Below are 19,649 nucleotides of genomic sequence, written 5' to 3'. Positions count from 1 at the left end.
TTTGCAGGACTGATGGGACAGTCTACAGCCAGGGGAACAGGACTTAGGGATCCTTAGGCTGCCTGTGCCCGTGAGGAATGCTTGCCTCTTCCCTCCTAGCCTTTCCCCTGCTTCCTACTGTTGAAATAAGCAGGGCAGTCTGTGGGGAGAAGGACGTGGAAGCAGCCTACAAAGTGCCTTTGGCCCCATTTTCCACAAGCCAAAGCCCTTGGGTTCTGGTTATAGATTGGTGTCTTGGCCAGAAGTAAGGGAGTTAAGAAAACTTCCAGGCTGGGGAACAAGTGAAGAAGAATGAGGGAAATCAGCAGGGCCCAGGAGAGACCAGCAGCCTTCTGTCTCACATGACGACAGGCAGCAAGAGACACAATTTTTGTGTCTTTCAGAAGGAAATGATCACCTTGCAGAGGGTTTCTGTCCCTTACAAACAGCTGTCCAGGAAGGGATCAAAGAACTGCTGGGCTAGACCAAGGCTGGGCGAGCATTGCAGCAGGGTTAGCCAGGAGCAGAACACACATCCACACCATAGCCCTGCCCAACTCGCCCAGCACCACTAAGTCTGCCTTCATAAAGCTGCAGATGAGCCCAGAGCAGGGACACAAGGATGACATGGAACGTTTGCCACTATGGTGATGAGACAAGGCTCCCTGTCCCAATACTGTAGAGGAAAGGTAAGTAATGGGGCGGGGCTATTTGCCTTTGATGAGCTGATAGGCTATAATTAATACCTGTAGGAGGGCACACAGACTCAGAAGGGACCTGAGTAGCCCAAGGGCACCTAGTCAGCCTGGAGAGAAAGCAGGGACCAGGACTGGCACAACATGTTGTAAGTCTCTAAGTCCAGTACTGCTCACCTCAAAATGAGGGGCCCAAGCCAGGCATGGTGGTACACAACTCTGATGCCAGCATTTGGAAGGGAGAGGCAGGAGGATCTGGAGTTCAAAGCCATCCTTGGCCATATTGTGACATGCATGGGTTATGTCCTAATTAGCATTCTCTGGAGGAACAGACCCTATGGGATGAATTTACATATGTTAAAGAATTTATTAAATCATTTGACATTAAAATAGTAACAACAACTGAATCACACCTAATAGCTGTTTGGGCCCCCACAGTTGAAGTAACCCCACAGTGGCTTTCTCTAACTGTGGGTTAGCAACTTGGCAGTCGCTCAGTCCTCAAAGCTGGGTGCCTTAGCACTCCCAGTCTGGCTCTGGAAGCCTAAAAGCTTCCTTAGTCCACGATAGAAGGCTGGGAACACTGGTCTGACATCAGAGAAGGAACCAGCAGCAACAGCAACAGAATCAAGCAACTTAGTAAGAAGGGAGGCCACGCTAGCAACAGGAAAGAGACTTTCCCTCTGGTGCCCTTTTAAACTGGGCTGCCACCAGGAGGCGCTGCCCACAATCGGGGTGGGTTTTCCTGTGTCAGTTAAGGCACTGGGGACAGTTCTTCAGGATCAGCTCCCTATCCAGATGATTCTAGTTTATGGCGAATGGCATTCAAACCAACCATAATAGGCTCCGTGAGATCCCTTCTCAAAATGTCCTGATTAAATGAACTTCGGGAGGGAGAAACACAGAGAAAGAACTGTGTACCAATATGGGGTAACTGGCAAAGCATCGTGGGAAGGGAAATTTGAAAAATCAAAAGCAAGTGCTAGTGTTACCTAGCCAGCAGCTCAGAAGGCTGAAGCAGGAGGATTGCAACCTGCCTAGACTATGAAGTAAAACTCTGTCTTTAAAAGGGAAGGGATGAAGAGGAAGGGGAGGAAGAGGAAGAAGGAAGGGGAAGGGGGAAAGGGAAGGGAGAGCAGCCGAAAGAGAAAGAGGAAGGGGAGGAGAGAAAAATATAAGGAAGAGGAAGAAGAGGAGGAAGAGAAAGACTGTAGGAGTTGTCAACTAATCTCTTCTCTAATTGACCCGGCAGTGGCTACTCATTCTTCACTACCTGCCCCAAAGTTCTGGGTTCCCAAATTAAAAACATACACACACAGCTTATATTTTAATATGTCTTAAACAGCTCAATGGCTGGGCCACTCCCAAACCTCCACGTGGCTAACACTCCCCCCCGATATTCCTGGGGTATTACTTACTAATATTCTATCATTGTTGCCCTAGACCCAGTTAGGGGTCCCCAGGGCTGCTCTTCCCCAGCTCTGACGTGTTGGCTGTCTCTCTGTCCTTTACTCCTCAGGCGTGGCAGCTACTCCTTTCCTGGCAACTAACCCTCTTCCTTCTCCTTCCTCAGTCCTTTCTCCTGGGAATCCTAAAAGTCCTGCCTCTGTCTCCCTGCCCAGCCATTAGCTGCTGGCAACTTTATTTACCAATGAAACCAACTGAGAGAAGGGACCCTCAGCATCTTATGTGTAGATGTGTGGATTCACATATAATTTGGGGACCAAATTAACATAATAAGTAGCATTAGGTCGAATCTAATTATACAAAAGAGAGATAAAATAATATTATTTTTAAAAATTAGAAATATGGGATGGGTTACTAAATTTATTTTTAAAGCATTGCATAGCCATAATCTTACATTGGTAGAAATCTTTATAATTGATGCAAAATTAAGGTTATAAGTTCTTACACTGGTACAGAATATATGTTGATATAGGTTTAAGGTTTTCATTGGCATAAATCTTTACATTTTGATACAAAATTTGATATTAATATTGTTACTCTTAGCTAGGCATCGTGCCTATGCAACTCATTTAAGAATACAAGGCTTAGATATAGTTCTTCTAATAGCCGTTATTACAAATGTTTAGGATGATTAAATAATACAAGTTAAGGGCCAGATAGTAAACTCATAGTTATATTAGATTCTGATTTAATTATAATAAAGTGTTTTCATTATTATTTAATTAGAAATAGCTAAGAGTAGCCAAGGTTTAACACTTCAGATATACTTTATATAGTCTTCAAAAACATCACAAATCTGCAAAATAGGACACTTAGCATCATTTCATTATTAATAGAATTTTGACTAAGAGACATGTCTTTCCTGACAGTCCCTCCCTTCATGGTTCAAAGAAGATCCTGAGCATCATAACCTCCAAACAGAGTTGCTCCAGTTGTAGTAAGGTAGCCACTGGGCAAGAATTGCCCTAATTTATCTACCAACAAAAAATACTCTCCAGGAAAGGACACAGGTGCGGGATAGTTGACAGTTTAGCTCTGCCAAGACAGAGTAAACTAGTCCTTCACAGTTCTTGCTGCACTTAAGGTTTGTTAGATGGTTCTTGCCCAGAAGGCTGAAGACAAGTGCTGTAATGTTTTGAGGAATAGGGGACTGTCCAGACTGTCAGCTGTCTCTGCAAATTGTTTAAGTTTTGGAAGCTATGTTTTTGTGCTTCTTACATATTCAGGTAATATTTCATTCATTCTCAGATCTCTGATGGGGTTGAAGACTAGTTATAGTATTATAATCAAACTTTTTAACATTAAGGAAGATGATCTAGATTTAAAAGGATGGTGTTTCAGATGGGAATACAAGTTTAAATCAGAACATGATTCAGGTATAGAATTATAAACTCTTTAAGTTAGAATAGCTATTAGAATAATGTACCTAGGTTGACATATTTGATGAACTGGATGTTATTAGTGTATATCATACTTTATAGTTACACAAGAGTTATAACTATGTTCATTGTATTCTGAGAGAAAAGGCCTTTTTAATAGAAAAACGTTTGAATTATGTTAATTGGGTCCCCAAGGTTGCAGGAGAATCTGCACATAAGACGCTGAGGGTCCCTGCCCCCAGTCAGTTTTGATTGGTAAATAAAGTTTCCGGTGGCCAGTGGGTGGGCAGGGAGACAGAAGCAGGACTTTAGGATGCCTGGGCAAGGGACCAAGACAGAGAGGGAAAGATAGAACTTTCCTAGAAAAGTTGCCATCCTAGAAAAGGAGTAGCAACCATGCCTGAGAAGTACAGACAGAGAGACAGCTAACATGTAAAAGAAGTACAGACAGATAGACAGCCAACACATCAGAGCCAGGGAAGACCAGCCCCACGGGGCCCCCTAACTGGGTCAAACAAAGATGGAATATAGATTTCAGTAAGTAATAACTTAGGAATATCGGGGCGGGGGGGGGGGGAGTGTGTTAGCCATGTGGAGGTTTGAGAGTGGCCACTGAGCCATTTAAGGCATATTAAAATGTAAGGCGCTGTGTGTGTGTGTGTGTGTGTGTGTGTGTGTGTGTGTGTGTGTGTGTGTGTTTCATTCAGGTACCCAGAACATTGGGGAGACTATTGAGGAACGCGTTGCTCCTGCAGCAGCCACCGTCACTTCAGCCACTGTTGATTTGAGGAAAGGTTAATTGACAACTGCAACAAAGGATGGCAAAGGGAGAGGGTCCAGGGAGGAAGAGCTCTGGGCAGCATCTGGGCGCATCCGGGCCTGGGGCTCAGGCTTGTGATTCCAGCTACTCAGGAGGGTACGGAAGGAACTCAGTTGACAAGCAGTCTAGGCAATTTAGTGACACCCTATCTTGAACCAAAATCATTTTATAAGTAAAAAGGCTAGAGATGTAGCTTAGGAATAGATTGCTTGTCTAGTGTAGACCAGGCCCTAGGTTGGGTCCTCAGAATCAGAGAAGTGGGGAGTTGCAAAGAAACTGCATGCTGGTGTCTCCTGGAGGAACCTGGGTGGGAAGGAGACAGGCCATGGACCCACATAGCTTCTATACTTTTGAGATTCTCAATCAAAAGAATTATAACACATTTTTAAAAAACATTTTTTTGTAAAAAGTGAATGACAGAGGTTGTCCTTGTTTAACCCTCTTAATCATAATGACACAGACCCTCTATTGAGCACCCAGATGTGCCAAACCCTTGGTGGGTGCTGTGGGTTTCCAACAATTTATAGGCTCCTGTCTCTTCCCAGCAGAAGCCCAGGACCCCCCAGCTGGACAGAGGAATGGGTGCCCCAGGATTCCCACAGCCTCTCCCCTGCTGTAACCCTAGCCTGGGAGCCTCTGTGAGAGATGAAGGTTGGCCAGCTTCTGTGGAACCCAGTGACCACCCTGAGGTCTGAGCCAAAACCCCTGATGCCTACCCTGCCCTTCCTGGCAGTGGGAGATGGGAGGTTGGGCCCCTCTTCTCTGCACTCTCGGGAATAGGGTGTCATGTCCCACAATCTGCCCTTTCTTCTCTGGCTGTAGTGCTTGCTGCAATAGCCAAGGCAGCCGTTACCAGAAGGGTGAAAGAACAGTGAGCCCCAAACTGATGGCAGTCAGGGTGGGCAGGCAAAGTTTCTGGGAAAGCAGCTGAAACCCACCACAGTGGGGGGAACCACCTCTCTCCTACCTCAGCCATGCTGCCAGGTTTTCCCTGGTGGCTGCAGCCTGGGTACTACACTTCCCATACTCCCCCAGCAATGCCAGGAGTGCTCTAAGTGCTATAGAAGGAAGAGATGAATATGTTGCCCGCTGTGTGTCTCCAGCACCTCGAGAGCTGAGGATGCTTACACTGGAGAAGCCTTGGCTGTGTGAATGAATGATGCTCCCGAGCCCCTGCTTCCGGAAAACCTCTCTGGATCCTGGGATAAGCAAGGAGGAAGATGGGGTTATTGTAACACACACACCTGAAGAAACTGAGGGTCAAATCTGTTTGCCAGGTATCAAGAAAGGAGCAGAGCTGACATTTTAACCCACAAGTCTCAATACCACATCATTTTACAATGATGGGAGAGACTTCAAAGGTCAGTTAGTATAACCTTGAGTTTTTACAAGTAGCGAAGTTATAGAGGGAAAGTGACAGAATACAAGCCTCAACCCAGGTCTCAGCAGTTCAGGCCTCTGTCCCCAATATGGAGACTGCTCTATCCTCTGTCAAGGACAGCAGAAAGGCAGGTTAACTAACATTATCTGATTTGTCTCACCTTGCTTCTTCATTCCGCCATTGTAGTCTTCTTCACAGTAGACCAGTGGCTGTAAACTCAGTTGTCTCCAATGACCGGAAGATACAGATACCATGTAAAAAAGATGGCAGTAGAGGGGGCTGGCCATTGTGTGGAGTGGGGAAGTTCCTGCCCTAGCTAAAAGCATCCAAATAAAATAAACATATGAACACTCCAAAATATAAGAGCAGGGTTTGTGGGAGTGGGCATAGTAGAAACAAAATTGGCATGAGGGGATAATTATTAGTGATTTACTTAGTAATTACTATTTTGTCGTTGTTGTTGTTGTTTTGAGAATGTCTAACTCAGTTTTCCATGCTGGCCTCAAATTAGTAGCAATTCTCCTGTCTCAGCCCTAAGTGCTGAGATTACTGACATGAGCCACCATACCAGCATGAGGTGGTAACTGTTGATCTGTGTGTCTATGAAGGCTATGGGCACAGCTCAATGGCAGAGAACTTGCCTTCCTCATGCAAGGCCCTGGAGCTGACCCTCCCTCCAGCACAGGCTTTTGAGGGTTGTGATAGCAAGAAGGCAGGTAAACAGGCAGTGAGTGACATTTGTTTCTCTTCTCTGGCTATGATTCCCTACGATCCCTTCTGAAGCCCCACTGTCTCACCAGTGTCTAAAGTGCCTCCTGCTCAGTTACTTCCAGAATTCCCTGAGACAATGACCAGGAAACAGAGGCATCTCAAATTCAAGTGACTTGCCTAAAATCACACTTCATTTCATGTGAGTGGAAAAGCCGGGGACTTCGGGGAGGGAGGGGCACAATGACAAGAATCCCTTGTGGGCTTTGCAGGTCTCTGTTGACCTAATGGTGACTGGGTGAGTGTTTCCCTGAGGTTCTGAGCTGGAAGTCATGCTGGATGCTCCTTAGAGCCAAGTGTGCCTGACTTTTCAGATGGGGGTTATTGTTCAGATAACAGAGACTCTTGAATTGGTTTCCAGAAAGTGGATACGCACTGGGGAGGCTGCGATCTTCCTGTTTCTGTGGGATGACCACACAGCCCCCAAACCTCACCTGAGTGTGACACAAAGCGGGAAGAAAAGCCCTAACACTGTCCTCATGAACTAGGAGCAATGGCTTGAGGACTTACAGTTAGTTAGAAGCCTGCTTTAACTTTGCTCCTCAGGCCAGAGTGGCCTTCTGGCCATCAAACCAATAGTTACCTCTTACATCAGCTCACTGCACAGTGAGTCTCCACTCCCTTAGCAAGCTCCTGGAGACAATGATGAGGAAATATTGTCACTGTATATGCTCTGAAAAGTGTCCCGTGGTTCCTCAGGGAGTTGAAGAGTTGACACCAGGGAAGTAAGTCACTTGGCAGAAACTCAACTGGCCAGGGCTGGACCCAGGGACCCCCACCCCGCCTGTTCAGAAGCAGAGGCCTTTCCAAGTGCTTTCCTCTCTTGATTTGGCTTATTTTCCAAACACGGGTCAAATGGTCCCTCTCCAGAGCAACAGCAGCAGGAAACGTTATTAAAAGTGAGCCGTTAGTGGGCATCGGGTGTGGATGAGGTCTGTGGAGTTTTGGCTGCCAAATAAAGACTTTATTGTTGTCATTCCTCCTTTCCCAAGCGCCCTCCCTCTCTCCTCTGCTCCCTCCTCCTCCCTGCCCTCCCCCCTCTGATCTGCCCCTCCCTCCTCTAACCTAACCTCCCCACCCCAATAGGATCTGGTAGAAGAAAGTCAGGCAGACACACGCAGACACGCAGACACACACCAACTGCGAGACCAGAACTTCTAGCTGGTTCTCTGCTGCCACAGCTCCACCAAAGGGTGGGGAGGAACAGAGGAGTGCCCCAGAGTCCAGAGGAGAGGCAGGTGTGTGCAGGTAAGTTCAGGCTCCTTCCTCCAGGGGTTCCCTCTATCCTCCCTTCTGGCCTTCTTCCTTCTCATTTTTCCTCTCCAATGAGCTCAGATGTAGTCTTCCTCACTTCCTGCTGACACTCTCTTGTCTCTTCAACATCCTGCATCCTTGCGTTTGCTCACTGCTGAAGTTAAACTTTCTCAGTGCAGATGTCTGTGGAACACACAGTGCTGTGTCGCACACAGAATTTCAACAGAGCAGGTGTTGCCATGGGAACTGGACACTAGAACTCAATTCTCTATGCCTTCCATGTATATGCACTGCAGAAGACAGACAGACAGACAGACAGACAGACAGACAGACAGACACACACACACACACACACACACACACGCACACAGAGGCACACAGAGGCACACTGGTTTTTGCCTCTTACTCTCTCACGGGCCTCCTCAGCTGCCTAACCATAGAGAGCGTTTTCCTGCTGAGATGATTTAGCCAAAAGACAATCACTCCTTGGCTGATCAGGGAAGACATGAACAATCAAGTGGTTTCTCTCTCTCTCTCTCTCTCTCTCTCTCTCTCTCTCTCTCTCTCTCTCTCTCTCTCTCGTTTAATCAGGCAGGAGAGAGAGAAAAGTGGCTCTCCAGCCTGCACAGTATCCTCTCAGCAGCCTGAATTCCTGTCTCCCTCCCCCAAACCACTTGGCTCTTACAAAGAGAAGTCAACCTTGCCTGCAAGCCTTGGAGGCCCTAACTCTGAGTTAGCAGTTCTCACCCCCACCCCCGCAGGTAGTCAGAAACACTTTTCTCTCTAAAGTTATTCTTAGATTATCCTGGCTAAAAGGGCTTAAAGTAGAAGAAGGGGGGAGGGGAACCTGAGAGTCTTATTTGCTTACCTCCCTCCTCTCCTGCAATAGAGGGGCCCCAGGCACTGAGAAGGGGGACACTAGGTGATCCTCAGAATCCCCTGGGCAGTAGGCACAGAATACAGAAGCTTTGCTAAAAACATGGCCAGACACCCATTACAGACCCAGCAAACAGAGCCTAAGAGGTCTCGAGCTGTGTTAATGCAAGCTGTGTTAATGCGTCCTGACACTCTCCTAGAGTTCACCATAGAGACAGCAATGTGGCTAAAAAGGACCCCCTGCAGTCCTAACAGTGAGGGCTGGAAGTGACTTTAGAAGGGAACAAGGCACTCTCTTGTGATTACTAACCCCATCAGCATCATCCTTATAAGCCTGGGCAAACCATATTTCTGGAGAACATTCTAGAAAGAAAGGAAGCTACCTTAGTATATCTCCTCTTACCTGCTAGGCTACCTGTCCCAGGTACCCAAGAGCTGGTACTGGCCACTGTGACTGTCTCTTCTAGATTCTCTCTTCCCATGCCCCCACATCTCTGTCTCATTTGACTGTCTCAAGGACAGACTAGTTGATAATATGTCCCTTACCCACCCTCACCTTCCTGGAGGGCATGTGAGGAGAGCATCTCAAGGCTAGAAGGGAAAAAAGGGTTGGGGGGGGGGCAAGGAGGAGCCCTAGATCTCAGAAGGAGCTAGAATCAGTCAAAAAGAGAGATTTCCATTTGCTGGCCAGAGTCCCCGTCTCTGCAGAAAGCAGAGAGCTGGGTTAGTCAGTCAGGACGGAGACACACAGTGGGCTTTACACAGGTGTCTGGGGAGTTCCAATCAATCAGCTCATTCTGAATGTCAAATGTGGTCTTATGAGCCACAAATGGAATGAAGTTTCTCTGAGTGAAGGACCCAGTACCTATACTGTGAGAAGGACCACTTCTCTTCCAGCAGCAGGGAAATGGAGGATATTAACCAACCAGGCTGATGGTGGGGGGAGAGCCATTACTTCAAAGTGGTACCAACAACTCCTTGAGACACACTGAACATGTCCTTTGCACACCAACTATTTTAACCCTCACGGCATCCGGACTGGAGCTGCAGCTAGGGGGGTAGAATGGATGCATAATATGCACAGAACCCTGGTTTTGGTCTTTAGTACCCCCCAAATAAACTGTTTTATAGATGTGGAGACTGAGGCTTGCCTGTTTTATAGATGCGGAGACTGAGGCTTATGTAGTAGCCTGAGCTAACATAAGTTACAGGGTGGGAATCTGGCCCCATAACTACATCCAGGATCACAGGGATTCTTCTTGGCTTTTGTCAAGGGTTAAAGGGTTAAAGGGTTAAAGGGTTAAAGGGTTAAAAGGGAAGAGGCAGAGAGACAGATATAAGGGACAGTGAGTTATCAGGGATGGCCTGATGATCTGTCTGATATGTTCCCCACACCCCTGAATGGGGAGCCTGTTCTTTCAGACTCCTTCCCTAAAACCAGATAACCTCCATTCAGTTTACATTCTTCCTGTTCAAACCGGAATCCCATGCTTACTGTACAATAGTGCTAAACTTGGCTTTAGCACTTTTTGACCTGCATTGCATTTTAAAGTTCTTGTGCCCCTTACATCTGACAACTAGGGGAGCTTTGCCCAACCCCAGTTCATGCTGTGAATTTAGAAGGACCCCTCTCCCTGGGCTTTACCGGCCCAGGGTACCTCAGCCCCAACGCTGGAAGAGTCCAAGCATTGATTGACAGTCTCTGAGCTCTTACCACAGATGAACAGGACAGGTGGAAGACCTCACTTTATACCCAAGGAGCCTCTCTCAGAACCTACTCTTCTGTAAACACACTGTCCCTGCCATTTCCAGAGTCTTGTTTCTGGACCGTGCCTTCAGATGCGTGAGCTCATCCCATCCTCATATGGGGCCCAAGGGGAGAGTCAGAGGCAGGATTCAAGCCCAGATCCACGCTGTCAGAAGTGAAATTTGAATTGTAAGCTCTCTTAAGAAAGGCTTCTAAATATAGAGCATGAACTGGGGTTGGGTAAAGCCAGCAGCTTTTTGAAAGACAACGCTGGAGATTGGTGAGTTTGGGGAGGGGCGTGGTCATCGAGTACTGGTGAACAGGGCCCAATAACGACCCTAATTGAATGGGATGTGGGAGGTATGTTTTCAGAAGCATAAGGAATTTTGAGCACAGACACCCCACCCTGAGGGAACTAATGACACAGAAGGAAGGAGCACAGGGCCCTGGCTCTGGTCTTTGTTGGTGAGACTACAAACCCCTCTGGGGTAGGGCTACCTCCAGTTTTCCTCCACTCCTCTTTATAGAGCCTTGAGGCAGGAGAGCATGGCTACAGACAATGGCCGTGCAGTGAGAACTTCCCAGAAGGACAGCCTGGCTCAGCAGGAAGGGGTGTGCCTATGAGGAAGGCCTTGGCAATGAACACAGGTCCCTGCGCACTCTGCACACAGATCTCCGGTTCAGCTTGGGACTGAGAGAGGAGAGGGTTGAGCCTTTTCTCCTAGTGAAAGTCCCCACTTCAGATTCAGGGAGCTTGTTTTGGGGGAACCTCCTGGGGCTCTGGGTGGAGCATGGCTAGCCCTGAAGAAAAAAAGAAAGGGTCCAAAGGACTAATGGGAAGATGAGGGTCCTCAAAGAGTCTGGCCTGAGCATGAGGAGAAAGAGGCCTAGGGACCCCATGTCTGAGACAGGCAGGTAGAACTTCCCACTGGGATAGCCATGGCCGAGGAGCCTGGGCTGCCCACCACATGGACAACAGAGACCCACCTCTTCCCCAGCATCAGAGCCTAGCTGTCCAGGACATCTGTCTCACAGGGACGGCTCTCCTGGACGCCCTGGAAAGCTTTGTTTGGCTAACTTGGTGTCCATTACTTCACCTTGGAAGTGCTTTTGGCACCAAGGGGAACAAAGCAAACCTGGGAAATTTCTGTCGAACCTAATTTTGGCCTTGGGGCAAGATTTCTCATAGCACGGGCGGGAAGGAGGGTAATTTTTTGCCTACAGACTTCTGGGTAATTTATAGAGATTCAAAAAGAACAACAACAAAAGAATGAAAACAAGTCAGGTTTGCAAAGACAGGTGCTTTTAAATTGTTTTAGAATTGTAATGCTTCACACTTCACTGCTGAGTGACATGACTATTCTATTTTCAAGAAAATTAAAAGCTTTATTAAAATGTTAATCCATAACACATCAGTTACAGAGTAATGTGGGACTGAGCAGCAGGGGTCAAGTTCAAGGGATGTGAAGGCTTCTTAGTCCTTTCAGAGAAGCCTTGGTGCAGATAAACCAAGCACCTAACTGCAGGTCCCTTGTCACAGAAGGCCCAGGGGAAATGGCGTTTTAGATGTACCTGAGAGGCTTGTCTGAGATGAAACCCACCTCAGACAGGAGAGAAAAATAACAGGATAGACTTCTCCATTCTACCTCCCTTCCCACCTAGCCTGACACACAATGCTCACACAGAAGTACAGGGCCCTGAGAATGTAAGTTTGCCCAGCCGGTTTTTTGTACAAACTGGTACAGGCTAGGGACAAAGAGGTAGGGATGTGTGTGTGTGTGTGTGTGTGTGTGTGTGTGTGTGTGTATCTGTGTATGTATGTATGTATGTATGTATGTATGTATGTATGTATGTTTGTATGTTTGTAATGGACATACAAGGTTAGGGACAGACACAGTTAAATTCTGCCCATTAGGGATGAGTTTTGCCAACTTTCGTATTGTCTGTCACATTTAGCTCCACCTGAACATCTGACCCACACCTTGGGGATCCTGCCACCCCGCTCCTTTCCTTCAACCAAAGCAAGCAGAAGATAGTTCCTAGTAAAAGCAAAAGATTTGACAATGATATGGGTTCAGGGGAGAAATGGGAAATAGAGGCCATGATCACAGGGTTCAAGTACAAGCTAGGGACACACTTCAGCCCACTCTGTGTCTGAGAAGCCCAAGAAGCCTGCATTCTGAGAGCTACAATAGTGAGGAAGACTCGAGGTGAGCCCTGATGTGATGTGAAAGTATCAGGGGCGAGGAGCTATAAGAGATGAAGTATGGGCACCCTTCCCCGGACCCTTCCTACCCCAGGCTGGAAAGAGGAGTTACCATTCTCCAGCTAGGAAAGACCTTTTCGACTTAGCTCCCACCGCACAAGTCAGCAAAGCCACACAACAAAGGTCTTAAGCTCTTGATCCCAGTGTCACCGAGCCTACAGGGAAGTTCTTCCTGATGTCCCATTACAACATATCAGTTCCAATATATACGGAGTGACAATACCAGATCCAAAGAAAGGAAAGTGTTTTCTGTGAGTCTTTTTATTCCTTTCCTGTTTATTTTCCCAAGGGCCTCTACATCTGGGGAAGAATTCTTGGCACGCTCATACTGGCAAAGACCGGCAGTCCCTGAGCCAAGTGCAGGGGAGGGGACAGAGCAAGGGTGAGTGGGTGAGCGCTGGTGTCTGAGTGGTTCCCTTCCAGGACACCTCCTGCATTTTTGTCCCGTGCTCACTGTCAGTCTCCTGGCCACAGTGGGGGCTGGACATGGTGGGTGAATTGCAGGCCATTAATAGCAATGACATGTTTTCCTCTTTTCTTCAAATGCTTTGTCTAACCACCCGTGTGTGTGTGTGTGTGTGTGTGTGTGTGTGTGTGTGTGTGTTCCTACCTCTCTCAGTATTTCTATCTCCATCTATAACAGATTTAAGGAACAAAGCTGCTCACGCCAGCATAGGAGTCACCTTGGAGGCCCCTTCTCAGTGTACCTCCTCAGAGGGTTCACAGGAATATAGACACAGTTTAGAATATGAGAATATGGGATTTGTAAGGAATCTTCCAGACCCACTGCTTTGGCCTCTGGATGGTACCCTAGCATCCCTCTGAAAAAGACAGAGAACTTTTCTTGGGGAAGGGGTGATATAAAAAGTGTTAAGCAAATTTTGGATGTCACTCCTGGCAGACCTTAAACATTCTCCTTACAAGGGCTGAGATGATCTCCTCATATTACAGCTAGAGAGAGCACCCCTCGGCCCTCCTCCATCCACCCACCTCCACCAAGGGTTTCCAACATGCCTCAAGACTCCTGGTTTCCAGCACCTTGTGCTTTCTACACACAAGCACCTTTCCACAAGAGGCTAATTATTCCCAGTTTTCTTCCTGCAGGTACATCACCTGGATCATGAGGGCATCGTTCTTCTGGATCCTCCCACTTCTCCTCCTCTTGGCCTCAGTGGCCCAAGGCCAGCAGACAAGACCAAAACCTGGGATTAGGCGTAAACCCAAGCCAAGGCCCACACCCAGCTTTTTTCAGCCCCACGAGCCAGCAGAGCCTACAGACCTGCCTCCACCCCTTCCTCCCGGCCCTCCATCAGTCTTCCCTGACTGTCCACGGGAATGCTACTGCCCCCCTGACTTCCCATCAGCCCTCTACTGTGACAGCCGGAACCTTCGAAAGGTCCCTGTCATCCCACCCCGAATCCATTACCTTTACCTGCAGAACAATTTCATCACTGAGCTGCCTCTGGAATCTTTCAAGAATGCCACAGGCCTGAGGTGGATAAACCTGGACAACAACCGGATTCGTAAGGTGGACCAGAGAGTGCTGGAGAAGCTCCCCAGCCTGATATTCCTCTACATGGAGAAGAACCAGCTGGAAGAGGTGCCATCAGCTCTACCCCGGAACCTAGAACAGCTGAGGCTGAGCCAGAACCTCATTTCCAGGATCCCGCCCGGGGTGTTCAGCAAGCTGGAGAATCTGCTGCTCCTGGACCTGCAGCACAATCGGCTGAGTGACGGCGTCTTCAAGCCCGACACCTTCCAGGGCCTCAAGAATCTCATGCAGCTCAATCTGGCCCACAACATCCTGAGAAGAATGCCCCCTAAAGTCCCCCCGGCCATTCACCAGCTCTACCTGGACAGCAACAAGATTGAGACCATCCCCAATGGATACTTCAAGGACTTCCCCAACCTTGCCTTCATCCGCATGAACTACAACAAGCTATCAGACAGAGGGCTGCCCAAGAACTCCTTCAACATTTCCAACTTGCTGGTGCTCCACTTGTCACACAACAAGATCAGCAATGTGCCGGCCATCAGCAATAAGCTGGAACACCTGTACCTCAACAACAATAGCATAGAGAGTGAGTTGGGGGGCTCTAGGGGGCAGGGGAAAGGTCAGCACAGAGGCTCAGTGCAGTCAGTTTCTCAGGAACACCACAATGGGGTTACAAGAAGCAACTACTGGGACAGTGGTATAGCAGCTCCTCCTCGTCCTCTTCCTCCATCTTTTAGATAGGGTTTGTGTAGTCCCAGCTGTCCTGGAACTCAATCTGTAGTCCACAGGTCCACCTGCCTCTGCCTCCCAAGTGCTGGGATGAAAGGTGTGCACTGCCACCCAGTTTAGAAGTCTAACACGCACATAAGACCTTGCATTCTGTCCTAGGCATTGAAGAAAAGGAAGAGAAATCCCACTAGTTTTGACTGTGACCTCACTATTCTCTGCATCTGAGTAACCTTGAAAAAATACCGGACCCCTATGGAATGTCTCTTTACCTGTAAAATGAGGATGGCAATAATATCCTCTAACACAGAGTCAGTAAGATGACTTAATCGTGTATGGATAAAGTGTGCTGAACACCATGCTTGAAAGGCATGAGGTTTTCTTTCTCCATCCCTTCTTATCAGCATCAGCTTCTCTGGCCACTGGACCTGTAGATAAGACACATGCTAGCTATTCTCCTAACCATAGAACAGACATACGAAGTGCTTACATCCTGGGCCTGGCCTGCCCACTGCAAAAGAAGCCAGCAGCAGCCATGGCAAAGGACTTCCCAAATCTGAGCCTTGGTTTTTAAAAGGTCTGTGAAGGGGACTCAGAGAGGCAGCTACGTAGTCAGGGTATAGAACTGCTAAAAACTGCTTTTTTATTCTATTGGAAGGTTGCAGTGTTCAGCCAGGACAGTTTCCCCAAGGAACATTCAGAGTCCTGAGTTTGATGTGTCAACTGTGGTCCAGGACATGAGGCTGGAATTCAGCCTTGCTTCAGTCAAGTGTCAGACCAGACATGGTGGCACTCGTGTGTAACCCCTGCACCTGAGGGGTGGAGGCAGGAGAATTGGAAGTTCAAAGCAATCTTGGACCCCATGAGACTCTGTCTCACAAAACAAAACAAACAACAAAACTCTGTCACCTGGGTATGGTGCCGGCAATTATGACAGGAGACTAAGGCAAGAGGGTAGAGTTCAAGGTCAGCCTAGGGAGTAAAATCGGCTCTGAGAGCATCGGCAGAAAGGCTCAGAGAAAAGTGTATTGTTCGGTGGCTTAGTCTTTGGATAAACCATTTCTGTAGGAAATGACCTCTTCACGGTCATTCCCAACTGAAATCATTTTACAAATGAATAAACTGGCTCTGAAAATTAGGTAATCTAGTCCTACCTTCCCAGAGTCACCCTGGCCAGTGAAGAGGACAGTAGAGTCCACACTCTTGGTGATCATCCCCTCTCTCCTCTCCAGTGCTGCCAGTTCCTCTGCAGCTGACCTCTTTCCCTTCTTCCTCCATAGAAATCAACGGGACCCAGATTTGCCCCAACAACCTAGTGGCCTTCCATGACTTCTCCTCGGATCTGGAAAACGTGCCACACCTGCGCTACCTGCGACTGGATGGAAATTTCCTGAAGCCACCCATCCCGCTGGACCTCATGATGTGCTTCCGCCTCCTGCAGTCCGTGGTCATCTAGGCTGTGCCCAGAGCTGGACCTCCTCTGACAGCACTTGAAGGCTGGTGGCCCAAGCTCTGGCGTCCACTGTTTTTTATCTGTTTCCCTCTCTTGCTCCCAGCCTTTCCTCTTGTCCCTTTGTGAGGATGGCAAGTACCATATAACCTGCTCCAGCTCTAAAGCAAGATTCCCCACCCAGTCCAAAGACATCCTGCCAGCCAAAACCTCTGGTCTTCTTTGGTCTCCCTTTGCTTCAGAAACATAGGTGTATGCCAACAGACACATCCCGTCCCTTCCCCCACTCCACGAGTCTCTCCTGGGTAAGGCTGGGCCATGGACTGACATCTTATTTTAGTCTTAGCTGAATAAGAAGCAGAAGCCATTCCAGAAGCGAACCCTGGAAAGTTCCACTGAGAACTCCTCCATTTGGGCAACTCTGTCTCAAGAAGGCTGAGAAATCCAGGTGTCCTAGGCCTGAGATCCCTTCCAAAGCTGTTGCTCTGCCACTGTTTCCTGACACCAGACAGATGTCACCCTGCTCTCAGCTGTCTCGAATTCTTCAGGAAGGAAGTGTGGGGGAATGACTAAGGTGGGGTGAAGGGTCAGGGTTTCCCACAAGTTCCAGCCCTTCCTCCTTTTTCCTTCTCCCTCCTTTGGGGCAAATAGTACATGCTCTCTTGGCTGGGCCTCAGAGAGGAACAGCCAGGGGCAAGTGGTTCAAGGAACTAGACTTTAGTTAATAAGTGGCAGCTGGGGGGGGGGGGGGGGTGTCAGAGCCCAGAACTGGGCCTGCATGGATGTAGTCGAACCCTGCAATCTCCCTTACACAAATTTGACAAGAGGCTCTAAGCCCTGGAGGACAGTGTTCACAGTGGAGGGCCAAGAGGCATCATCCCGAATTCGTTTGCTCTCTATTATGTGCAGGACTCAGACAGTCATCCCACCCCAAAGGCAGTTCTTGAGAAACAGAGGAAGAGGTGGAGCATCTGGAAATCTCCCAGAAGCCTCTTCCACACTGGGGATTAGCCTCTACCTCTAAGGCTTACTCGTCAGCGACATCTGGTGGTTGGTGAGAGTCACAGCTGACTCCACTCTCCTTGGGGTGATATTGCAATTCGGATTCCCTAGGAGAAGAGGGCCCACCGGCTGAGTGTCTTTCTCCTACTGGATCTAAAGGGAAGGGCCGAGGTTGGGGTTCATTCCCATCAGGAGTGACTGTAAATGGGAAATCTTTGAGAGTCTAAGGGAAGCTGGTTTGGCAGTGGCCTTGTCAGGTCTCTTTTGCCCTCAGCCTCCACATCTGTAAACTGAGGCAGTAGGTCGGATGCTCCTCCAAGGTCCTCTCAGAGTTCCTGTCTTATGTCTGTGCACTCTCTTCTAATGTACACCTAACACAGGACAAGTTGGATTGCCTGCCTACCCTTTGCAGTAATTTATTCCCTGAATAGAGCGTCCCTCCCCCAAAGATTTGCCACCCTCCTTTCCTAGCCCAGGTGAGCAGCTTGGCAGGTTTCCAAGAACCTGGGCTTTCTGACTTTTCCTTCCCTTCTCCTCCCTCAAGGGAAAGCTGTCTTTGCCCTGCCACAGTTCCCTGGGTGGAGGAGGAGAAGGGGAGTGTGTGGAGATGAATGTTCTAGAAGTGAGTGAAGCACACGACCCATCCTCCTTAGGCTGGGGAAGGCTCTGGAGGCTTTTTCATCTCTCCAAGAATAGCATCACACAACCGTTTTAAGACATTGGATTAGGCTGGGCCCCATAGTCCAGAAGCCTCATTTATATTCTCACTCTCCTTTCTCGTTATTGAAAATAGAGCCCACTTCACACAGCCTCTTTTCCCCTGCTGTGCAACTTCCTCATCCTTCCTAGTTGCAGCTGGTTCCTCCAAGGCTCCTGCTTAAAGTCAATATATTATTACAGCTGAAAGCAACCTGATGCAATGGCCTGGACAAGCCCCTTCTGTACCTATGACAACCTGCAACCTCTGCCCCTTTCGGGTGGCCCACAGGGATCACACAGCTCCTGTGGCTGCTAGGGATGGGGTGGGCACTGATCCTGCAAACCTGAACTAGCATCCCACCATCAACATCCGGTTATCTAACCTGGGCCATGCCAGTTTCCTCCACTGCTCTCTGCAGCCGGCAGCTAGAGAGACAAGAGTTAACCTGGCTTCACAGGAAACATACACACACAGTGCTGGTTACCTTGGGGTTTAGAAAGCCCCTCCTCACACAAGTTTATTCAATCAGTGCCATTAGCATTTATACATGCAGGTGCGCATGCACGCGCGCGCACACACACACACACGTGTGTGTGTGTGTGTGTGTGTGTGTGTGTGCATGTGTGTGTTTCTGTGTGTGCACCCACACCCTGTACATTTTATCTAGTCTCCAAAAGATCGTGCTAACTCCGATACAGCTTCCACATCTCCACAAGCTTCTCAGCAGAGGAAATAAAGTCATATGGAAAACACCCAGCATGAACCTGACCGTGTGAATGAGTCAAAGTCAGCAATGATACTTAAAGCAGTCTTTTCTCCACACTCCCTACTGCACGCTGAGAAGATGGGCAGAGAAAAGATCTATCTTAAAAGGTGTTCTTTTAGATTTGTGTATATGAGCATTTAGCCTGTGTTTATGTATGCGCACCACATGCATGCTTGGTGCCCACAGAGGTTAGAAGCTGGCACTGGATCCCCTAGAACTGGAGCTATGAATGGTTGAGAGCCTCTGTGTGGGTGCTGAGAACCAAATCCCAGTCCTCTAAACGAGCAGCAAATACTCTTAACTTCTGAGTCATGGCTTCAAGCCCCATAAATACCTCATTTTATTTAAAAAAAAAAAAAAAAAAAAAAAAAAAAAAAAAAAATCCTAAGCCGGGCAGTGGTGGCGCACGCCTTTAATCCCAGCACTTGGGAGGCAGAGGCAGGTGGATTTCTGAGTTCGAGGCCAGCCTGGTCTACAGAGTGAGTCCAGGACAGCCAGGACTATACAGAGAAACCCTGTCTCAAAAAAATAAAAAAATAAAAAAAAATAAAACAAAAAATAAAAATAAAAAAAATCCTAGCAGCCAGGGCTGGTGGCTGCTATCCCAGCACTCAGGTGGCAGAGGCAGACAGCCCTCTAGGAGTTTGAGACCAACCAAGGCTACATAGTAAGATCTTGAAAGAAAAAAAAAGGGGGGGGGGACATACCAAAGCTTCTTCTAAAGTCAGACCAGAAATCTAATAGCTCCACTTGAAATCAAAACAGCCATGCTCTTTGAAACTACAGCTATCAAACTGTGGAGGGTTTCTCGGTGCACAGCACCAAGGCGCGGCAGGAAGAGACATGGTCATCTTTTCTAACTAATTGGAGAAATCCAG

General features: G+C 48.1%; 1 protein-coding gene across 2 annotated transcripts; it reads left to right on the top strand.

The window, feature by feature from the left end:
• Positions 1-334: 334 nt before the first annotated feature.
• Prelp (proline and arginine rich end leucine rich repeat protein) lies at positions 335-18,757 on the top strand. 2 transcript variants are annotated; one of them, XM_076941207.1, is made up of 3 exons: positions 335-668; positions 13,737-14,713; positions 16,134-18,757. In XM_076941207.1, the coding sequence occupies exons 2-3, from the start codon at positions 13,753-13,755 to the stop codon at positions 16,307-16,309; spliced, it is 1,137 nt and encodes a 378-aa protein (XP_076797322.1). In that variant the 5' UTR covers positions 335-668; positions 13,737-13,752; the 3' UTR covers positions 16,310-18,757. The 2 variants fall into 2 exon arrangements, with proteins under 2 accessions (XP_076797322.1, XP_034368810.1); XM_034512919.2 differs by lacking the exon at positions 335-668 and adding an exon at positions 7,568-7,737.
• Positions 18,758-19,649: the final 892 nt, after the last annotated feature.

Source organism: Arvicanthis niloticus, chromosome 10 (assembly GCF_011762505.2).
Source record: "Arvicanthis niloticus isolate mArvNil1 chromosome 10, mArvNil1.pat.X, whole genome shotgun sequence".
Classification (NCBI taxonomy): Eukaryota; Metazoa; Chordata; class Mammalia; order Rodentia; family Muridae; genus Arvicanthis; species Arvicanthis niloticus.
This window is presented reverse-complemented; position numbering and strand designations above follow the sequence as displayed.